The sequence below is a fragment of the Mesoplodon densirostris genome, chromosome 11 (assembly GCF_025265405.1).
Source record: "Mesoplodon densirostris isolate mMesDen1 chromosome 11, mMesDen1 primary haplotype, whole genome shotgun sequence".
Taxonomy (NCBI): Eukaryota; Metazoa; Chordata; class Mammalia; order Artiodactyla; family Ziphiidae; genus Mesoplodon; species Mesoplodon densirostris.
This window is the reverse complement of record NC_082671.1, coordinates 4009378-4033660: the sequence shown is the minus strand read 5'-3', so window position 1 is coordinate 4033660 and position 24283 is coordinate 4009378. Positions and strand designations below refer to the sequence as shown.

General features: G+C 40.0%; 1 protein-coding gene across 5 annotated transcripts in view; it reads left to right on the top strand.

Moving 5' to 3' along the window:
* Positions 1–24283, top strand: part of ERC1 (ELKS/RAB6-interacting/CAST family member 1) — a 390173-nt gene that overhangs the window by 35391 nt on the left and 330499 nt on the right. For all 5 annotated transcript variants that reach the window (XM_060111744.1, XM_060111746.1, XM_060111742.1 and 2 more), the window contains exon 2: positions 1344–2168. In XM_060111744.1, the coding sequence (XP_059967727.1) occupies positions 1500–2168 (669 nt within the window). In that variant the 5' untranslated portion in view covers positions 1344–1499. The remainder of the gene's footprint in view (positions 1–1343; positions 2169–24283) is intronic.

Here is a 24283-nt window from a genome sequence, read left to right as displayed (position 1 = left end):
CCTGTGTCCCCTGCGTTGACAAGCCGATTCTTAACCACTGTGCCACCAGGGAAGTCCCTCTTCTAGTACTTTTAATAGTTTTAAAATTTGTATCTTTAATGTACATAGAATTTATTTCTGTGTACTGTGTGAAGTAGGGATGTAACTTATTTTTTTCCAAGAGCACCAGTTGTTCAAACTCCATTTATTGAATGATTTGTCCTTTCCTCACTGTTTTGAAATGTTACTTTTAGCATATACTAAATTCACATATATAATTTAGAGCCTATTCTTGGCCATTTCTGTACAGTTTTAATCACTATAGCTTTAAAAGGCTCCGAGTCCTTATGAGAAATCCTAGGGGTCAGATGTGGTTTTGGAGTCCAGGTTTTTTCCCCATAATGCCCAGTGGGCATTATGCAGTATCCTGTAATCATACACATTGTTTTCCCAGTGACGTGTATGAATAATCGCACTAGGTGAGATACGTATAAACAAGTGACCTCATATCAAATCATGCCAGGTTTTGCCACTAAATGAGTTAAAAAGAAAAAAAATTTTTTTTCAGAGTTTTAAAACATTTTTGCATTGCAAATAAAGGATCATGGACCTGTAATGTGTCTTGCTATTTAGGGGGTATCTTCCTTTGTTCTTCTATTTCAGATTATTTTGGTTATTGTTGTACCTTTACTCCTCCGTTTGAATTTTGGAGTCAGCTTGTTGGGTTATGTGAGGAATCCTGTAGAGATTTTCATTGGCATGTGGAGTAGTTGGGGAAGAACGGACACCTTTACAATGTTTGTCTTCTCATCAGTGAACATGGGTAACTTTCCTTTTGTTCAGGAGTGTTTTGTAGTTTTTCCAAACATTCTTGCACATTTTGTTATATTTATATAGCAAAGTGTCTTTACGGTTTTGTTGCTCTTGTGAATGGGATTTTTTTAAAATTGCATTTTCTAGTTATTACTAGTGTACAGAAAAGTACTGATATGTATATATTGATCTGTGCCTAAGCAGTTTGTTGAGTTCTCTTATTGGTTCTAGTACTTGTCAGCTGATGATCTTGGATTTTCCAGTTAGAAAAATCATATATTCAAACACTGAGTTTTATCTTTTTCTTGCCAATCTTTACACTCTTATCTCTTTTTCTTTTCCCTTTGCTTGGTATGGTCTTAGTATTCAGTTTTGAGACATGTTGAGTGTTTTTACAGTGATGTTTACTGAGAAATAAGTTACGCTGTAGACAGGGGCAGGAGTAAATAGATGATCGAAGGGGAGGTCTTGCTCAAGGGGGGCAACGAAAAGTGTCTGAGAGGGGAAATATTTCTTATTGGAGGAGTTAATGTGTGATCTTTTCATTACAGATATGGTGTAAGCTATTTCTTCAAGATTGGGCAGCTGAGGACCTGGTATTTCTGATTAGCCTTCAGCAGACTTATAGCCATAGAGAAACCTCACAGAGTTCCGTATTTTGTTTTCTGCTTTACACCTTTCCTGGCACCTGAATTCATCTTGCAACCATGTATGGAAGTGCTCGCTCAGTTGGGAAGGTGGAACAAAGCAACCAGAGCCCTGGGCGATCACCTCGGCTTCCACGTTCCCCTCGCCTGGGTCATCGTCGAACCAATAGTACAGGAGGGAGTTCTGGAAGCAGTGTCGGAGGTGGCAGTGGGAAAACCCTTTCAATGGAGAATATCCAGTCCTTAAATGCTGCCTATGCCACTTCTGGCCCTATGTACCTAAGTGACCATGAAAATGTGGGTTCAGAAACACCTAAAAGCACCATGACACTTGGCCGTTCTGGAGGACGTCTGCCTTATGGTGTGAGGATGACTGCTATGGGCAGTAGCCCCAATATAGCTAGCAGTGGGGTTGCTAGTGACACCATAGCATTTGGAGAGCATCACCTCCCTCCTGTGAGCATGGCATCCACCGTTCCTCACTCTCTTCGTCAAGCAAGAGATAACACAATCATGGATCTGCAGACACAGCTGAAGGAAGTATTAAGGGAAAATGATCTCTTGCGAAAGGATGTGGAAGTAAAGGAGAGCAAATTAAGTTCTTCAATGAATAGCATCAAGACCTTCTGGAGCCCAGAGCTGAAGAAAGAACGAGCCCTGAGAAAAGATGAAGCTTCCAAAATCAGTATTTGGAAGGAACAGTATAGAGTTGTGCAGGAGGAAAACCAGGTTAGTTATATATATATGTTTGCCTTTCTGTATTCTGTATGTATGAAACAATTCATGTACATAAATGAAATGAGCCGTTCTTTCTCTTTTCTTTCTTAGGTTTTTCCCTTCTTGGTTCATTTATTTTCCTTCTTCCTGTTTTTCTTAGTATTTTGTGCTCTCCATTTCTTCGCCTTTTCCAGATTGGTCCTGTGCTTTAATTTTTTTCCGGCTGCCATGTCTGCTTGCTCACCATTCTTGCTTGTTTCTTTTCCCTAGCTTCTCTTTCTCTTTTCTTTCAGCATATATTATCTTTTTTCACTTCTTATGAGAATGTAATTTTGCCACATGCTCTAAGATCCATTATCAAAATTATTCAGGCTATGTAACTTAAGTGTGGGGTATAGCGTTAAGATTTACCATAGTAAATGTTAAAAAAGTCAATCTTAAAGAAAATACCTATCACAAGGCAAATCAATATGTTGACAGTACAGAACGGAAATTAATTTAAAAAAGTTAACATTGATGTCGTACATATTTATTAAGTACCAACAATGAGTAGCAGTTCTTTCTCTTGACATTTAGGAAAGTTTAACTTCAGGATCCTTTTTTAAAAAAATTCTTTAATTCTTCAAATTTGAGGATTTAAGGTGGAAGAAAGGCAACTTGCTGTGATTGGTATATATAAAATATAAATTAGGTTTTGGTAGAAGTTGATTGTTAAATTGAGGTTATTGAATTTATCATTGAATTAGCTAGCCTTCAGTGTACCTTTTTTATGGTGCTGAAAATATGCCTATCACCAAGACGGTTTTAATTTTCCAGCGACCTGGAAATTTCCAGTCCATTTTAACGAGGAAAAAAAATTATTGGCTTACTTCTTTATTTTCACATAATTCAGGCAGCTAATTATGCCTATACTTTAAAAGCTGTGTGGATAAAAAGCAGTGACAGTAACCTTTCTAATTATCAAGCTACATTCAAAGGCAAATATTTGAATCTTCTGAAAAGACCATGGTGGGAACTCAGCACTTTAGTCCAGTGGAAGTGAAACAGTCCACAGGGCTCTGATGCCAAAAAAACCATATGTGCTGAAGGAGGGTGAACAATGCCTTATCGAGATTCCGCCCCCTGCCCTAATTATACACCAGTGCTGGCAGGAGTGTATTCTTCCTGCACCCACTATAATTACCACACAATCCTAAAATTGTATAACTTTGGTCCAAAAAATGAAGGGTGCAATTTTAAAGTAAAGTGAGACACTGCAATGAGATACAGAGAACTGAGAATGCTAATTAATAGATTATAGTGAGCCGGCAGTGGGCCCTAATTAAACTCTGCATTCATTACACCCTCCATAGCCCTCAGAGGTTGGACATTTTCCACTTTACAAAGAAGATTGGTTTAATAGGATTTATAGTAATTAAACAAATTTCCCCATTTCAGTTTGAGATTGGAGATTTAGATACATTCTAAATGTTTGATCTGATTGGACCACAGAGATCTTGGTCTAGAATCCTATCAAATGAAAAAACACATTTGCTTAGAATTGCCTAATGTGTATGGTTCATTATTAGGAAGTCCTTTTAGAAGACTGTTTCAAAAATAAATATCCAGCTGTTTTTATGTTTTGTACTCCTTTTGTTACTGAACTTTCAAGTACTGGTGGTTGGAGAAGTGGAACAATATATGTTTTAACAGGAAAAGCCTTTTCTTTTTCTTGTTTTAAATTGAGAATGAGGAAGGCTTTTTTTTTTTTTTTTTTTTTTTTGCGGTATGTGGGCCTCTCACTGTTGTGGCCTCTCCCGTTGAGGAGCACAGGCTCCGGAGGCTCAGGCTCAACGGCCATGGCTTACGGGCCCAGCCGCTCCGCGGCATGTGGGATCTTCCCAGACCGGGGCACGAACCCGTGTCCCCTGCATCGGCAGGCGGACTCTCAACCACTGCGCCACCAGGGAAGCCCGAGGAAGGCTTTTGGTGTGTTTACTTGATGAAGAATAAAAGTCCAGCTGTGAGCTTGGTTAATTGCAAAGCTAAGGCTTGGATGATTTATATTTTTTAATTTTATTCTAACCAGCATCTAATAAAGATACTGTCATACTTCTTTTTGGTTATTATGCCTTGTAATATTCCTGTATGTTTAGTTGGAAGCTTATTTTTAAAATAATTATTTTAAACCACTTTCATTGGAATTTTGTGTGATCAGAATACATTTTAAAAATATTATAGTATGGCAAGTGAGTTTAATGTTTTGCTTTTTGTATTTTTTTGCTCTTGGAGTTTGATTTTATTCAGGATTCTGATTTTTTGATTTTGATTTTATTTATTTAGGGATCAAGAGAATTTGAAGTTCAGAAATTAAAAAAGAGACTTGCTCTCTGTAAATCTTTGTTTTGTCATTTGTTCTCACTGTTTGGACACTCGTGACTATTAACATTTTAATAATTTTAGGCTGTACCCTGATTTGTCACATGGTGAAAGCCATTATTATTTGAATTTAAATAAACTTTTTCATGAGGTTGCTAATTGTTTCACTGTCATTTAGCGTCTGATTTCAAAATCTGGGATCTCTGTCTTGGACTATTTGTTTAACTTTTCTTTTTGATAATCCCGTTTTAACACAGAGATGAATTATGAATGATTATTCAGAGTATTGTAGATAAATCGGTATTCTGGTCTCTTTTCCAGATAGATTTGATCTTTTCTGGCGTTCCAGAAATGGCATGTGTTAGAGGCACTGTGGAGAATGTCCTGAGAAAATGTCCTGAGAAAATTAAGTCAAATCTGAGATAGGTATGCTCCTTTTGGGGAGTTAACAGTCATTCTGAGAAGCAAAATTTGTTCATGTGTGGCTTATAGAAATATAAGCTACCCATCCATTGGATTTTTCATGTGCGAAGGTATATAAATGCGTGTGGGAAATTGGCTTCTTGTAGAGCTGGTAAATTTGCTTACCTGGGATGTAGTGGAGTATTATGGAAAATGATCCAGTGAATCTAATAAAAACTGTTGTACAAATACCTGACAGGGCTTATTTGTGAGGAAATAGGAGAAGTTGCCAGAGGATTGCAGTCTCTCTTTCCCCTCTGTTACATTTTGCAGTGTGGTCTAGTGTGTGATTTCATCTCAGTTATAGAATTGGTTTTATGGGTTTGCTAATTTACAGAATCTATGAAGATAGCAGCTTAGATATGAGTTGGGAAACCCATTTTTTATTCTTTCGTGCAAAAGAAACCAGAAATTGAACTTTTTTTTTTAGTTACACTAATATTGATCAAGGGAGGTCATAGTTCCATTTTACTTTTTAAAATCATGCTGCCCCTGGAACTTGCTATCATGTTACCAGTGCTCTATTTGCTTGCCTGGAAGGGTATTGGAGGGGCCTGGAAACCATGCTTTATAACAAGTGGTTGTGGGAACTCTGAAGGAGAGACGTGTGGCATTTTAGTTATACTCTGTGTTTCGACGGGCCGCCATGAAGAAGGAAGTTTTTTCCCTTTCTTTCTTCTTTGGTATTTTTTTTGGAAAGCCAGTACTGGAAAAATGAGTACAGATATGAAGGTTTTACGTTCTGGCTCCATGGAGGAATGTATTTTCTAACAAAGCTATATCCGTTTGATGCAAGAGTCAGTTTCACAGTCCAGTGCTTGACCGTCACTGGAATTGGTTCCTGGGAGGCCAGATGCCTCTGACAGCTGTGTGGGTGCTCCTGGTCTTTCAGCTCTGCAGGGTGCCTGCAGTGACTTCTCCGGCAGCCATTTAAAGAGTTCCCCCTCCTCCCACCCTCTTTTGCTGCTCCCGGCCTAGCTTCCTCCCTCTCTCCCTTTATGACAACTTTATTGAGGTATAATTTAATTCATCCTTTAAAAGTGTGTAACTTTTTTCTTTCTAATCTGACTTATTCAAAGAAGAATTTGAAGAATTCTAACTAACAGGAAGTTAGTTGCCCTAGGGTGTTCTCGAACAAGGGAATGAATGACATAACCAAAAAAATTGTTTAGGAGCAGCTTTTATTGTTCGTCTGCAGAGCAGATTGAAGGAAGGCAGGCAGGGAAAGCGAATGAGTTCCTTGCAGGAGGCCTGGATTTATTTGGGTAATAGGAATGGGGAAGGAGGTGCACATCCACGAAGTATTTTCAAAGAGATATTTGGATATAGACTGTGATGGCAAGAGAGAAGACTACGATGAACTGTGGTATTGAGACTGAGGAAATGTTTTTGCCATTGATGATAAATGGTTAGAGATTAGAAGGTAGAACTAGATTAACAGTAAGAAATGGTGAATTTGGTTTTCATTATTTGAGGAGAAGTTTTTCGTAAGTATTTGCAAATAAGAGGCTAGTGACTGTGACCTCAGGTACAGGCACAGGGATGTTGTTATATGTTTGCTTGTTAATGTTGGAAATTTTACTGATCTAGTTAGTTCAGTCCCACAAGCTGAATGTCCCTGCTTGTGGGAGTTAGGAGTGGAGAGGAAGAGAGAAGCCATTAAACGGCACATGTTTTATGTATGGTTTCTCACCCGCTGTGTCTGTGTCTTGGTCTTCTGTCTTTCTTGTGGTATTTCTCTTTGATGGTAGATAACTTGAGTGACTCTCTCGATTACTGAAAGTCACTCTTCATTTAGAAAGGTGAATGTTTATATCCTGTCATGAACGAACCTTTGCTAATAGACGTCCTTTATTTTGTTTTAGTTAACAAGTTCATTGAAATCAGGTACCTCTGCATGATGAATTTGGAGTAAATTTGTCAAAAAGAGAAGTACTGTGGAAATGTGCTTTCAGCAAGAAAATGATTAACTTCATATTGAAAATGTTCTGTTCTTCCCTAAGGACAAGATTAGAAATCTTTTTTTTTTTTTCTTTTTTTTTTCTTTTTGCGGTATGCGGGCCTCTCACCCGTTGTGGCCTCTCCCGTTGCGGAGCACAGGCTCCGGACGTGCAGGCCCAGCGGCCATGGCTCACGGGCCCAGCCGCTCCGCGGCATATGGGATCCTCCCAGACCGGGGCACGAACCCGTATCCCCTGCATCGGCAGGTGTACTCTCAACCACTGCGCCACCAGGGAGGCCCTAGAAATCTTTTATGAACTGTTTCTTCTCACTTTCTGTGCTGCCATGTGCATCTCCAAAAACATTTATTTTTCCTTCTGGAGTTGGAAAGCTAGTCTTTAACATAAATGTGTTCCTTTTATTTTTCCATATTATCAGCAGTAATGCTTACTGAAACTACCTCCCTTTCTGTTTGTTCTGCAGTCTTTCCTACCTAATAAGCTCATGGTAAGTTCTGTTGCATTTTGACAATTGGTGGAGAATACTTGGTTGCAATGACACCTGTCCAGCTTAATTTCATCTGTGGACCTTGTAGATTGAGAAGGTGAGAAACAATTCAGCCTTGATGTGCATACTGTACCATCCCTAGCTGTGGCTGGTGGCTCATATACTTCCAGAGCATGTGATATGCAGGACCTGTTTTGCTTTGAAACCACCCTTGGAACTGTTCTGATTTTGGAGGAGCCCTCAGGCACTCAGATGTGGTCGCCTTTAGCATCAGTTCTCAAACTGGCCTCAGGATTCGGTACACTTGTAAAAATTATTAAGGAACCTCAAGTAGCTTTTGTTTATGTAGGTGTTTATCAATATTTGCCATATTGGAGACTAAAATAGAAATTCAAAAAATATTTACTGATATATTTAAAAATAATGAACACATTAAATGTTAACATAAATAACATTTTTAATGAAAAATAGTTTTGCAAGTCTAATGTCTGGCTTAATAGATGACAGCTAACTGTCATATCTGCTTCTGCTTTCAGTGGTCTGTTGCAGTTTGTTGTTTGGGTTGAAGTATATGAAGAAACTCAGGCTTCATATAAATAAGTGGTTGGAAAAGGCAGGAGTATTTTATTTTATTTATTTATTTATTTATTTATTTTTGGCTGAATAGGGTCTTCGTTGCTGCGCGCGGGCTTTTCTCTAGTGGCGGCGAGTGGGGGCTACTCTTCGTTGTGGTGCGCGGGCTTCTCATTGCTGTGGCTTCTCTTGTTGTGGAGCACAGGCTCTAGGCCCGTGGGCTTCAGTTGTTGTGGCTCACGGGCTCCAGAACGCAGGCTCAGTAGTTGTGACGCACGGGCTTAGTTGCTCCGTGGCATGTGGGATCTTCCCGGGCCAGGGCTTGAACCTGTGTCCCCTGCATTGGCAGTCGGATTCTTAACCACTGCGCCACCAGGAAAGCCCTGGCAGGAGTATTTTAAAAGCCTTTTCAGATAATTGTGGATACATATATATATATATATATTTTTTTTTTAAATTTATTTTTGGCTGCATTGGGTCTTTGTTGCTGCACGCGGGCTTTCTCTAGTTTTGGCGAGCAGGGGCTGCTCTTCGTTGCAGTGCGCGGGCTTCTGTTGCGGTGGCTTCTCTTGTTGCAGAGCATGGGCTCTAGGCACGTGGGCTTCAGTAGTTGTGGCTCGCGGGTTCTAGAGTGCAGGCTCAGTGCAGGCTCAACTAGGCGCACAGGCTTAGTTGCTCCGTGGCATGTGGGATCTTCCCGTACCAGGGCTCGAACCTGTGTCCCCTGCATTGTTAGATGGATTCTTAACCACTGTGCCACCAGGGAAGCCCGTGGATATGTTTTGAAACCACACCAAAATTTGACAAGTGGTAGTTTTTATTTTTAACGCTTTATTGAGGTATGATTTACATGCCATAAGGTTCATCCCTTTTAAGTGTACAATTCAATTAATTTTTTTAGTAAATTTACTGCGAGGTGTGCAATGAAAACCATAATGTAATTTTAGAACATTTTCATCAGTGAGTGGTAGTTTCTTACAGTTAGTGCAGTGTGGAATCTGAAATCCTATCAGTGACCTTTCCATACTTTGTTACATTAAAATAAATTGGTCTGTCTTGCCCTTTGAACAGATCTTTTACATGTAGAGGACGTACATGAATAATACATATGCCTTCTCCTGCTTTTGCAACACTGTATATTGGTCATTTGGAAAATATTGTTTCATTGAGTTATGTAGGTCTTCCAAATGTTGACACATTTCATTAGACAGATTAAAAGAATCCATTCATTAATAACACTTCCTATTTCATCAGAAGAGTCTTCAAGTATTGGTAAGCTCACCAGGCAGGAGATACAAGTTTTCCAGAATTCTGAGTTTTCCTTGAAACTCGGATTTTATCATTGGCAAGAAGTATTGCCAGTTATCGTCTTTGAGTTGACAGGTTAGTTTAAATTTTGAGAAAAACTTATCCGTATACCTGAGTCTGAATAATCATTGGTTTTGAGTTCAGTCTTTTAAAATGGTGCTCACTGAGACAGCTGTTGTATTTCAGTGTGCAGCAGAAGTGCTTTATGCCTCTGAGAAAGAGAGACCTGAATGATGTGACTCTTGGCGGTGAAATGTTCCAGGCAGAAGGGACTACAAGTCTAAAGGCCTTACTGGGGTCTTCTGACTCTGGTAAGAGGTTGCCACTAAGGGCCTTGATTAGTTTATTCTTTAGCTATAATACCCCTCTTCTCTTATCTGTTGTGTTGTAATAAAACGTCGTGGTCTTTGACATCAGCAAGGCTTTTGCTTCTTCGCCATGGTTTAGGAAATTGTACTATTTCTTCAGTAACAGTAAATCATGGGAAAAGACTGGATAAAACCTAATACCAAAATTCAGCCCAGACAGTATTAAATAATAGAAAGCTTTGCTGTTTTAGAAAGCTGGAAAAGTGCTTCTTCAAAGTTTTGGAATGAATTTATCCATGTGCATTGAATGAAACTTCCTGCTTTGATATCTATCCTTAATCGTTTTGGTTGTGCGTTCTCAGATATAAACCATGGTTAGAGATGCCACCCTTTTTCTGGCAAGCTTATGAAAGTGTTCATCTGTTTTTAAGTGCTAGTTTTAATGTTTAATATTTAATATTGTTGATTTGACAAATATTGAACACCCCCTTTGTATTATTGTATTTTTCTGCTGAACTGCCCTTAAACTAGAAATAAAGCTGAAAGCAACGTGAAAACTATTAAGGTGGTAAATTGCTTTCTTGAATTTTTGGACTCCTGAATTAACATTAACATTAAAGTGTCTTAGTGATTTAGAGGATCTATGTAAAGAATACTTACATTTTCTCCTGGATTGTTCTTATCACACTGTATCTTATTTTGTAGGGTATAATGAATAGGAGGATAATAGACTTCTAGAAATACATAGTACCCCTTAGTAGAAACATCACTGAAAGGTATAGCAGCAAGTTGAAAAAGGTCAAAAGATCCAATGTTTTCTTCTTCTTGTTTGTTGATGGTATATATTTTTCTGTCATTAGAGAGGTGCCTTGGGTGGGCTGTCTTAGCCAGTAGTTATAGTTGGCTAACCAGTAAATATTCTCCTTATTGAATGTTTTGCAGTAAGGATTCCTCTTTGTCTCATCAGTTACCCAGTTTTTACTGTGAAGGATATATTGATCAGTTTTTGGTTGTAATTGTGATTTTTAAATTTGTTCACTCTCTGGGAGCCATTTAATATCCATAACCTTAAATAAAGGAGGACTTAAATTCTTCAAGAACTACTGCATACTTTAAAAATTGATGGGCCTCCCTGGTGGCGCAGTGGTTGGGAGTCCGCCTGCCGATGCAGGGGATACGGGTTCGTGCCCGGGTCTGGGAGGATCCCATGTGCCGCGGAGCGGCTGGGCCCGTGAGCCATGGCCGCTGGGCCTGCGCGTCCGGAGCCTGTGCTCCGCAACGGGAGAGGCCACAACAGTGAGAGGCCCGCATACCACAAAAAAAGAAAAAAAAAAAAAAAATTGACTTGTGAGCAGTGCTTGAACATTATAGTTTGTTGCCCTGAAAATGAGAGCAAATCATTAAGAATTCCTTGACATTCTATTGTATTACTATTTCTTAACTATTAGAAAGCATTGTAAAATTCTGAAAGAGAGCTCAATTTTATAGACTAAGGATATTGGCAGGCAATGCATCTTAAGCCATTCTCATGGAAAATTTTATGTAACTTTTTAATTACCTAGTCTGTGCTTGAGGAATACCTATTAAACTTAAAATAGGGAGCTGTTGTTGAGTGCAGAGCCCATGATATGTGCTGGTTTCTGCTAAAGTTACCTTGTGAATGTTTAGGCCTGTTATTTTGTATGTTTCATCTTGATTTGGTTTTTAAGTTCTCTGAATGGTAAAAAAAAAAAAAAGAGAGAGAGAAAATATGTATTTTTATTTTCTGATACTGCCAGCATAAGATATGATGAGAGGTTGTCACCCATTGGTTTATCACACAATACATTTTTTTGCTTTAGAGCAGGGGTTTGGGCAAGTTAATCTCTTAAATTTTCCTCTGTGCTGTAAAATTTTGTGATGAAGAACTTTGTCCTTAAAAGCATAACTGAGGGCTTCCCTGGTGGCACAGTGGTTGGGAGTCCGCCTGCCGATGCAGGGGACACGGGTTCGTGCCCTGGTCTGGGAGGATCCCACATGCCGCGGAGCGGCTGGGCCCGTGAGCCATGGCCGCTGAGCCTGCGCGTCCGGAGCCTGTGCTCAGCAACGGGAGAGGCCACAACAGTGAGAGGCCCACGTACCGCAAAAAAAAAAAAAAAAAAAAAAAAAAAGCATAACTGAGAAATATTTTTTCAGGTTAAGTTTCTTCTTTTTTTTTTTTTTTTGCGGTACGTGGGCCTCTCACTGTTGGGGCCTCTCCCGATGCGGAGCACAGGCTCCGGATGAGCAGGCTCAGCGGCCATGGCTCACAGGCCCAGCCGCTCCGCGGCATGTGGGGTCTTCCCCGACCGGGGCACGATCCCGTGTCCCCTGCATCGGCAGGCGGACTCTCAACCACTGTGCCACCAGGGAAGCCCCAGTTTCTTCATTATTTATATTGAGTTCTCCTTCTATGTTTTGTGAAATCTAGGAAGAGATATGTGTCTGTAATTCAGGTATTTTCATTGTCAAAAAAATACAAATAATGGTATGTTATCGATGACTTACATACCATCTGTAAAGACTTTTGGACTGGTATTTATATATATTATTCTTTGTACACCAGTATCATTCCTGTTGTTGGTCTGAGATAATGGTATTAAAATGAAAGCAAGTCTGCTTTGATTAGCTGTTCACAGATAAATCTTTGTTTAAGCATAGTATTTTTATTTATTTATTTTTACACAGTTGCACTGTTTACATTATAAATGTCCTACAGAATTCACTCTATTTCAAAGAAAAACATTTTTTTGGGAGCTGAGTGAAAACTGTTGTTGTGTAGGATTTAAAATCTACTGAGAAAGTAGAAGAATATATTCAGAAAACGTTCTTAGTTTTAATTATCTTTCATAGATTTGATAATCTGAGTAATTAATAATTTATTCTAAGAGCCACATGGCTCTTCATGGGCATAGGCACTTAGCATAGGTGCCAAATTCTTAGGAGAGAAGCATACTTAATGAGTTCCAACCTTTCCTATCCTGTAATTTCATGAGGTATATTTCTTGCTTCTCTGAGAAAACATGCTACCCATGGTACAGAGCATTTTCAAGAAACGAAGCAGTCAAAAGAGAATCTACTTAAATGGTAGTGGATAGATTCCTGAATTTCTCTTGGTATTTTTGGTGATAGGTACTTGCTGTTCTCAATTGTTGGAAAGTTTTGGGAACATTGGCTGGAAGCATAATTTGGATGCAGAAGGCAGTTTTTGGATTTAGGGTAGAGAGGGTCCAGGATTCCTAGATACCCTGAAATGCTTAGGATAGCCTTGCATTGAAAAATTCTCCCTTATTCCATATGATTTTCAAACGTCTTGCCAAAAATTTGTATAGATGAGAAATCTGTTTATAATGACCTGAACCTAGATCCTAACTATGTACATAAATGTGCATGAATACATTAGCATCGTTTTGAATAGCTGCAGTGTACATTGAATTTTCTAGCATTGGGACTACTGTGTAAGTTGATGGAAGATTGTACTTTGTTTTGTTTGGAACTTTATATAGAGTTTTTATTATTTTAGAAAATGACGTAAGCAGCAACATTGCATTGTTGACCAATGCATCCACCAAACAGCCTCTCTTTGCACATGCCCATGTCAGCATTTCACACGTTAAAATACATGTTATTTTATTATAAAACTCCTTATCTTTCTTTCACAGAGCATTATATTAATATTTTTGGATTGCATGTGAGGGTAGGCTTATTATCTATGAATTTTATTTTAAGATAGTAAAGGGTACATTACAAAATACTTGTTATAAGAAAGGGAAGGGTGGCCTTGGGTCGGATGAGCTTGGGAATCACTGGTGTGGTGGATAGGACACTGATTCTAAAAAAGGAGACTTGCATTCTCATTTTGATCCTGGCTCTGCCAGTCAGTAATAACTAGGTGTGTGACCATGGGTACATGGTTTAATCTTTTTGGACCTGTTTTCTCATCTGTAAACCCTAGAGGGTTGGACAAGGTGGTCTCTAGAGATTCTTTCTTACTTCTACAGTTATCTGATCTAAAAAAAAACCTTATTATTTATTTGGCTGTGCTGGGTCTTAGTTGCGGCACGTGGGATCTTCGTTGCCACATGCAGGATCTTCGTTATGGGATCTTTAGTTGCAGCATGCGGTATCTAGTTCCCTGACCAGGGATGGAACCCAGGCCCCCTGCATTGGGAGTGCGGAGTCTTAACTGCTGGACCACCAGCGAAGTCCCACCAGTTATCTGATTTGTTTTTGTCAGTTTTCCTAATGGAATCCTCTCTAAGAATCTCTTCACTTTGATTTAATGCCCTGGTTCAAGACTGATTCACATAACCAAGGTAGGCCCTTCTGGGAATGAGAAATACTTGACTATTGATGTCCTTTCCAGGGTAGGCAGCATAAAATCAGTGCTTGCATATAAAGGGCAAAGAGCTGTCTTGTGAGTTTCATCAGTTGTCACATGGAGAAAATGCTTTTATGATTGTTGTGATAATTAAATGAAATTAAAGGAGATAATATGTATAAAATTATGGACAAGACTAAATGCCATAATAGGTATACAGAGCAATCAATGTCAATTGGAGCTAAGTCTTGTATTTCATAAATACAAAGAATGTTGTAGAACACTTTTTGAAGTATGGGATGTATCTTATAATCTGTTGTGAGGAAGGAAGCAGTAACATGGGACCTATACAGTTTTTCTAGAAAGTGGGTCACAATGGATAATAAGTTTCATTTGGATAACTAATTATTACCAGTGTAGCCTTAATATTCCTGAAGGAGTTACCAGGAACTTTGAGTAGGGTAATTAGCTCTCAGGATTTTCAGTTACAGTCTTACCCATTATTTAACATTTTTATTTCCACAATGACTCATCCATGAATTATAGAGTGCTTTCCCAAAAGGAATGTAATACTGCTGGAAATAATTTTTTTACTGCTCTGTTTTATCTCTGTGGTAAGGAGTTTCTGGCTGGTTAGTTGGACCCAAAACTCTCTGTAAATAATTTAAACTATGTGACTTTGTATGAAGAAGACTTAACCTTTACAAAACAGTGGAGAATTCTTGAGGATGGACAACACAGAATGTTTATATTTACTTGTGTTTATTTAAAACTATTTATTTCTGTGCTGTTACTTTTTTCTAGCTGAAATTTTTATATAAATATTAATATATGTCACTAAAAAGTGCTTTTTGCTCATATTATCTCTGTTATTACTTCACTGCCATTAAAAATGTAGCGTTACATGTGGTGTTCTCTTTGGTTTTTACATATCATCTACCGTACCTTTAAAAATAGTGTAGGGCTTCCCTGGTGGCACAGTGGTTGAGAGTCCGCCTGCCGATGCAGGGGACACGGGTTCATGCCCCGGTCTGGGAAGATCCCACATGCCGCGGAGCGGCTGGGCCCGTGAGCCATGGCCGCTGAGCCTGCGCATCCAGAGCCTGTGCTCCTCAATGGGAGAGGCCACAGCAGTGAGAGGCCCGCGTACCGAAAAAAAAATAGTGTAGTAGGGCTTCCCTGGTGGCGCAGTGGTTGAGAGTCCGCCTGCCGATGCAGGAGACACAGGTTCGTGCCCCAGTCCGGGAAGATCCCACATGCCGCAGAGCGGCTGGGCCCGTGAGCCATGGCCGCGTCCGTCCGGAGCCTGTGCTCCGCAACGGGAGAGGCCACAACAGTGAGAGGCCCCCGTACTGCAAAAAAAAAAAAAAAAAAAAAAAAAAAATAGTGTAGTAGATTTGTCAGTGAAAATTAAGCCTTACAGTGACACTGTTGTCAAATACATCTCTGAGTGCCTCCTGCAGAAACCCAATGAACATGTTAATAACTACTTTTATAGAGCATTTACAAATGCCATACTAGATTCTTTCATATGTTATTTCTAATTCTAACAAAAATCCTGTAGGGAAGTGATACTGTCCTCATTTATAGGTGAAGAAACTAAAAATCAAGAGAGTAATCTGTTCACATCTCGTATCTGGGAAGTGACAGTTCTTGGTCTTTCTGGTTACAAAGCCAAATAAAATGTCATTGTGGCATTTTCAACTAAGAACAACTGAGCGAAATGCAGATACTTGTTTAAAATATTTATTGAAAAATTAACATGTACATAGTCATTTATTAAATGTGAATATTTTAGTTGGAGGAGGAAATACAAGAAGGGAAGTATCATAGGATCCAAATGCTTCTGGGAAGGAGTCAACCTTAAGTTAAGAGAAAGTGCTGAGAAAAGAGATTCAGGTGAACAGCTTAGCAGATGATAAAGTTGTAATTTGGTTAGTTTAACTATCAGCAGGTGTCAGTGACACATATCACTACTTTTCTTGTTTTGATTAGGCAGAAGGCTTTAGGTTAATGATTCCTAGACTTGGAGTTCACACACCAGTAAAATAAGAAATAAACAACAACAACCACTCCCCCACGCCCCCCCCCAAAAGTAGGGGGGTGGACCTGGCATGGGATTGTCAAGTAAAGACAATTAAAAAAAGATAAATGACTTCATACTCTTAGTATCATTTTATAAGACGAAAAACACTGTAACACCAGAGGAGTTGGAATTGCATAATTACAGAGTAAAGAACAGTCCTTCCCAAGAAAATATAGCTTTTAAGTTTACAGTGACGATTTTATTAAGGATTGGTGGAAACTTGGTCACAGACTGCCATTTAAGATGCATTGATCTGCAACAGGGGTTTTATGTTACAGTCTGTGGGCCAAATCATGTCCAGAGGATTCATACATCCCCTGCAAGCTAAGAATGGTTTTTACATTTTTAAATGATTGAAAAAAAATGAAGAGTAGTTTTTGTGAATGTGAAAATTACATGAAATCCAAACTTCAGTGTCCATACATAAAGTTTGATTGGAACATAGGCATGCTTATTTATTTGTGTATTGTCTATGGCTGCTTTCCCACTGCAACAGTATAGTTAAGTATTTGTGACAGAGTCCATATGGTCCTTTAAACCTGAAATATTTAACCTGGCCCTTTACAGAGAAAGTTTGCTGACATCTGGTTTAGACAACAGAATAAGTAGTGATAACTAACGGCTACTACTACTCAAAGTAGTAATAGCTTGTATAGTGTTTGCTAAGAAGCAGGCCCCATTTTATGTGCTCTGCCTATATTATTAATCATCATAACAATCTTATGGAGGTAGGTACTGTTATTTTTATTTTACTGATATGGAAACAGAGGCTTAGAGAGAATACGTAACTTGCCCGAGGTCACACAGCAGTTAAGTGGCAGAGGCAGGATTCAAGCCCAGAAGTTGAGCTCCACGTCTGTGCTGCTTCCTACTGTACTAGATGGTCAGGAAGAAGAAACAAATACGACACTTCAGGACACGAAATGCATTCTTCACATTTACGTTAATTATTTCAGGAAAAGAGGGAAGTAGCCTTATGCTATAGTTGCTCAAAATGTTATTGAGGAGTAGAATGAAGAAATCAACATTGATTGCTTCATGATTCCTGAACTTTTTTGTTCGTTGGACTCGGTAGATTTTTCCCAGAGGTTTGTTGATTGAGATGATCTACTTATTGACGTAGATAGTGAGATAGTGAAGGTCATTTCTGGACCATATTGTCTAATTTTTGGTATAATTAGAATAATAACTATTACCTTGGTAGAGAGTAACTGTGTTCTTCGCCGTCATCATAAACATTTATTATTTTGTTCTTAAGGAGCAGAAGGTATACCTCCCAAGTCGATTATATTAAAAATTAAACTTTTGTTGATGCAAACAGATGAGTTTTTTTTTGTTTTTTGTTTTCCTTTTTTCCTTTTTGCAGTACGTGGGCCTCTCACTGTTGTGGCCTCTCCCGTTGCGGAGCACAGCCTGCGGACACACAGGCTCAGCGGCCATGGCTCACGGGCCCAGCCGCTCCACGGCATGTGGGATCTTCCTGGACCGGGGCACGAACCTGTGTCCCCTGCATCGTCAGGCGGACTCTCAACCACTGCACCACCAGGGAAGCCCAAACAGATGAGTTTAATTAGAAAATGTAATGGCGTTTTAAAAAAAAGAATAAATATGGCTTTGTATGCCAAAGTCTGAAAAAAAATTGAATCACCAGTAGTTGGATATTTAGATGAATCTATTCTAGAGGAAATCACTGTGTTTTAGGGAAGAAGGCTCTGAGGGGAGTAAGTGAGGTTTCAGAAACCACTAGAATGAGGGAAGGAATGTTAGCAAGTGAGGGACTAAACTGGACTTAGTGTGACCAATTATAATTTCACAAATATTGTATCATATTCAGAAACAGCTTTTATACATTCTGACGACAGTATAAAATGCAGCTTTCAGTAAATAGAGGTCTAGTGGCTACACTGTATCTGAATGAAACATCACCTGTATTTTGAGATTTAAAAATGACGGTAACTGGGCTTCCCTGGTGGCGCAGTGGTTGAGGGTCCGCCTGCCGGTGCAGGGGACACGGGTTCGTGCCCCGATCCCGGAGGATCCCACATGCCGCAGAGCGGCTGGGCCCGCGGGCCATGGCCGCGGAGCCTGTGTGTCCGGAGCCTGTGCTCCGCAACGGGAGAGGCCACAGCAGTGAGAGGCCCGCGTACAGCAAAAAAAAAAAAAAAAAAAGACGGTAACTGATACTGTTGGGATCCTTTGAAGCCTAGAAGCCTACTGTATCTGAAACCAATTTTAGTGGGTTTAGGACTGTAGAGAAGATAGGCCTGACACTTCAGTAAGGTTATATTTTGAATCTTTGAAGTTGCCCAAAGAGTTTACCTTTTTAAAGGTGGAGCCCAAAGCAGGAGCTCCAGTGTTCTGCAGGGCTTGGGCGTGGCAAGGGTGGCTGGAGGGCTAGGTGAAGGGTGGGGCAGTGGCAAAGGTGATTTTGTTTTGTTTTGTTTTGTTTTGTTTTTTGTGGTACGTGGGCCTCTCACTGCTGTGGCCTCTCCCATTGCGGAGCACACCGGAAGCGGAGGCTCAGCGGCCATGGCTCACGGGCCCAGCCACTCCGCGGCATGTGGGATCTTCCCGGACTGGGGCATGAACCCACGTCCCCTGCATCAGCAGGCGGACTCTCAACCACTGCGCCACCAGGGAAGCCCCCAAAGGTGATTTTTGACTTGGGTTCACTTTTACTCTCCTGTTCGGAAAGTTGCTCTCCTTTTTCATTTTGGGCCAGTGTTTATAGCCTAGAAATACAACGCAGATAAAACCGCCAGTCCTTTTTATACTTGAGGAAATTGAATTTGTCCAGGTGTTGACTTGTTCTGATTTTTACGTGTGTGTGATTTCCATCTACTATGTTGTTGCTCTTCCTCATAGCAAGGCAAGAGTTACAGTGTTGGTAGAATTGAACTGTGTTGGTAGATTTTTCTTCTTCTTACCCATTCCATCCATAATTTGACACTAATAATTTTGAAAACTGTTCTTATTGCAAGAGTTAGCTGGAATTAAAATCTAAGACTTGACCCTGCCCCGGTTGAGGTGGCATGTTTTAGTCCTTGATAGCTACTGCCACCTCCTTTTCTTGTGACAGATGGCTTCCCCTCCTGGTTGTAATCCACTGCTGACTTTTTTTCAAAGAATGAATGCCATGTGTTTCCCATTTTGGCTATGATTTTTTTCTGCCCACTCACTGGCTTCAGAGGAACTTGAAATTGGATGTACTTGCTGTTGGCATTTATGGCAGGAAGTGGATACAACTGTGACTCTCTTTGCCAGGTTTTCATTTATTAGAAGAATTGTAGCTTCCTAAAATTAAGCATCATTTCTTTGTCACACCAAGAGTAAAATGAATGTTATTACTTTTTTTAAGAATATACTTTTCACTTGATGTGGTATAGTAAATTTTTTTGTGGCATATTTATTACAAAATACGTTTTAAAATCTGAATTCCACATACTCAAAAGATTTACAGTATATTAGACTGCAGTCTGTCCAGGATGTTGAATTAATAGATCTAATTTTACTGAGTATAATGAAGATGAAAGGGATTTGTATCACAGATACTCCAAAAACAATTGAAATTGTTTGTGCTGTATCGTGTTGAACTTTGAACTTGTATTTAAATATGCTTTGAACTTATATTTAAATATTAGTGTTGGGACTTGGCATTTTTGTCCTCAGAAGTCTCTGTTGTGTCAGTCTCCTGTATCTGGCTAAGTGAATCTCGCGCAGTAATGGCAACAGCGTTGCCCGCCCATGGCAGACAGCTTCTAAGCCTGTGCTGGTGATCTTGCTAGCTGAGCCCAGCTCCGTGGTTCTCAACCTTGGCTGCATGTTGGCATCACCTGAGAAGCCTGAGGGGGCGGGGGGAAAGATGCTGGTCTCACCCTCACCCCCGGAGATTCTGATTTAATTGGGGCTGGGGTGCGGCCTCCATGTGGGGAGCTTTAAAAGCTCCCCAGGTAATGCTAATGTGCTGTCAAGGTCAAGAACCACTGGCTACTACTAATGGATAAGAGTTGCTAGGTGAACTGAAACCTGTTCTCAGCCCTCTGTCTAGTGGGGTGACTTGTTTCCAAGCTACAATAGACAAGTAGTTAAACACAATTTCAATTTGAATGGATAGAGAATGCTTATCATTGGAATCTGAGAACACAGATATAACCTGGGGCGATTAGATTATGTCAGTATTTTGTGACATTTCAAAAACATTAGCTTCACAGGGTAGCTGGAGAGGTGAATGAGCGCGGGGCGAGAGGTAGTCTGTTGTAGTGGCCATGCTCAAGGCATAGCGCTGTTGCTGAGGAGGATGTACAGGTGAGAAGAGAGCAAAATTAGAATGAGCTCTGGCTTCCAAGAGACTTGCAGTAAAGGGACGGAATGGGAAGTCAGGATGGCTCTTCACCTAGGGACTGCTTCTTCCTCACCTGGCAGGTGTAGCTGGGCTCATCCTGTGAGACCAGGAAGTGGTGGTAGTGAAATGAATGGAATGAGAGGGTTCCCTTTGACATCCAAACTTGTTCTCTGCCTAGTGGCAAAAGGCTCACATACCTCTTACTAGAGCATTTCTAAGCTTTAGTGAATAAGAATCACCTGGGAGCACTTGATAAAAATGTACATTTCTGGACCCCACTCCCAAGTTTCTGGTTTAGGACTGTGGGGTAGGCCTCAGGAATCTGTATCTTTAACAAGCACCTTGGTCAAGGTTAACCAAACTTTTTTGTTCCCTTAGCATCTTTGCAATGTTTGCCCCATCCCTGGTGCTATTCTCTTATTTAGTTTTTTTAAAAAGTTGGCACCCGGGGCTTCCCTGGTGGCGCAGTGGTTGAGAGTCCGCCTGCCAATGCAGAGGATACTGGTTCGTGCCCCGGTCTGGGAAGATCCCACATGCCGCGGAGCGGCTGGGCCCCTGAGCCATGGCCGCTGGGCCTGCGCGTCCGGAGCCCGTGCTCCGCAACGGGAGAGGTCACAACAGTGAGAGGCCCGCGTACCGCAAAAAAAAAAAAAAAAAAAAAAAGTTGGCACACTTTAAAAAAATGGAGGCATTTAAAAATGAAATTCTCACTGCCATATGTGGAAATCATATCACTTGCAAAAAAAAAAAACCTGTAAAGTAAATACATAGCTATTTTTTAAAAAGGTCATATATATGTATCATTGAAGATTATCTTAACTATCATTTTGAGAAATGTGCCCCTGGTGATTCTGATACAAGTACTTTCCTCATCATACTTGGAAATATATTAAATAGAGACAAGAACTTTCATTTAGACTGAGTGGTTTTCTGCTGATCGTACACTAGAATTGCCTGGGGAGATTTTAAATACTTTTGGCCAGTCCCCAGCCGCAGAAAATCTGATTTAATTGGTATGGGATAGGACCTGGGCCTCAGTTTTGTTTGTTTGTTTTTTAAATAAACAACAGACATTTACTTCTCCCAGTTCTGGAGGTTGGAGGTTGTAGATCAGGGTGTCGCATGGCAGGGTTGGTTCTGGCGAGGACCCTCTTCCCGGTTGCTGCCTTCTCCTCGCTTGTCCTCATATGGTGGAAGCGGTGGGCATCAGTTTCCCAGGTAATTGTAATGTATATTTTGCGCTGAGAATTTAGGAATTTAAAAAAAAAGTACAATGTAAACAGACTAAGCAGCATAAATTCATGAGTGCTAAATAAATTTATCTGGGAGAGTTAGAAGGCAGACAGTGGCCACCTAGGGGTGTGGCAGGAAGGAGGGAAAAGAAGGTAAGTTGGTAAAGCACGAAGGCTCTTTATTTATCCTGATTATCTCCTCTGCCCCAGCCTGCTTCTCTTGTTTTCTGTTCTGGGTGAATGGTAAGATCTTGTACCTAGTCAGATGGTGCTCAGACTTACGTATGCATCAGAATTACCTAGAGGGTTTGTTGAAACACAAATTGCTGGGCCTCACCCTGAGAGTTTCTGATTGAGTGGGCCTGGAGCCGGGCCCAAGAATTTACGCTTTTAACAGTTTCCCAGGTGATGCTTTGCTGCTGGTCCAGGCATCACACTTGAAGAAACACTAATCTAGTCAACCCAGCTAGAAACCTTGAACACTAGACTTAGATTTATTTTCTCTATGTATATCCAGAAAAGTTTAAAAATAATAAAACAAGCACAAACCCATGTATATATTACCTCGAATTAGCAAATGTTAGCGGTGTGTAGAGAAATATTCCTTATGAATTAGTATTCCCTTTTTGGTCTTAATAGGCTGCTGTATCTTATTTCACACTTTTCCAATGTATTTCACAATTTCACCTTATTTCACAATTTTACAAGGAGTGAAGTATGGCAACTTCTCTGGGCTTGAGATCAGTGCTTTTTGGGGTGAACTACCATAATCGTGAAGAGGTAACTGTGCTCTGTTAACTTGTTTGATCAGTCTTTTAGGCAACGAAGTGAAATAAGGACAGAAAAAAAAGTACAATCATGATTATATGCTCAATCTGAGAAAAACATCAAAAAATATTATATATTTAAAAATGAGATTGTCAGATGCAATCGCGGTACCCTGTTTTATATTTAAGCAATTTGTTTATTTGAATAGTTGACAGAATTAATAAGCGGAGTTCATTTGTATGTCGACATCTGGGAGGAGAAAGGGTAAGCTGCTCTGTACAGTGGTGTGAAAATGTGACAGCTGTGAAAACATAGGAACCTAGAACCTGAAGGGATAACTGTATCATTTGTTCAGTTCTAAAACAATTTGTTTTTCCTTAAATATAACTGACATTATGTACAAAATGAGGAAAAAACACTGAGTTTATAATTAGTGCTGTCAACTTGATTCTGGAACAGTGAAAGTGGTTTTGATTAGTCTAGCCTAGCTTTTTCTCCTGCTTTAAATAGATGGCTCTATTTAATAGAGCCTATTTAATAGATGTCTCTATTTTGGTAGAGACCTCCCCAGCCAAGTTAGTTTCGTGAGATTGAAATTATGCTGTTTTTATATTCTTCTGAAGGACATTATCAGTCACTTCTGTATATTTTTTCATCTTGAAGCTAATAACAGGATTCCCTGAACTTGCTAGATTCTGTGAGTTTTCCTCACCATTCTTTGAAGTGAGGATTTGTATGTGGCTTTGGAAAGTATGGACTGTTTGATGAAAAGCTTTGTATAGCTTCAATTTGCCTCCCTCCTTCCCTCCCTCCTTCCCATCCACCCACCTATCCATTTGTTCTAAATATCACATATTTCCTGTAAATTATCCTCTTGACACACTTGTTTCTTTCTACTTTCTTCCAGACTCTTTCTGTTTGTTTTCCTTCTTGGATTATTTGTTCCCTCTTGTTAGAAGTCTTTATCTTCACTCATAAAGTAGACCTTAGGAAAATAATCCTCTCTGTTTTTGTTTTAACAAGCAGGCAAGCTCGTATTTGCAGCCCTCATACTAAGTATATGTAGAAGACAAAAGTAGAGACTTTGCACATTGCTGAGGTGTCTGCTTCAGTTGTCATACAGTCTGGGAGTTTGGTCTCTTTTTTTGGAAACCACCTTTATTTCCCTTACAAATGGGAGTGTGGTCTTCAAGCTACCCTGCCTTTCTAGGCAGTATTTGCTCATGTTTCAAGTGTTTTCAGTAATTTGCTTGTCAAAGTGTAGTACCTATGTTATCTCTAGTGCCCTGGCCTTCTAGATTCAGAAAAAATATATAGCTACTATTTTTTAAACTGAATTCCCTTTATTCATGGATAAGGATCTGAAAATTCACAAAGAATATTATTTAAATGTTACATGCTATAAAAATTCTATATTCAAAGTTTGGACCATCATGATTCTCAATTCACGAGGATTAGCCAGACTTTGAAATCTGAGGCTCATTGGGAACTGCCTTCCCTCTTTGCAGGAGGCTGCAAATGGTTCTCCAGGACCTGGGCACACCCTGTGCTGTGACAGACATCACAGAGCACTTGGAATTGGCTAGGACTGCATGTAGCAAGCCCTTTAGGATTTTTGTTTTTGCCTGTCATTTGTGTGTTACTAGGATTCTCACCTCACCCCACTTGAAAAAAAATTATCTTGGTTTGTACCTTGCCTGTTTGTGTATTTATTGACCTCAGTGCAGTCAAAGTTCAGCATTTACACAAAGTGAGTGGCAGCGTTAGCTGTTTTTCTAGTGGTGTGTCACTGTGCATTATCTGGATGGACTGCTTTGTGGGTATCCATGTGGTTTCCTGATGAGAGAAAGGAGGTCCAGCTGCATTCACTCTCACAAGATGACCATTGTTTCTGCGTGATCTC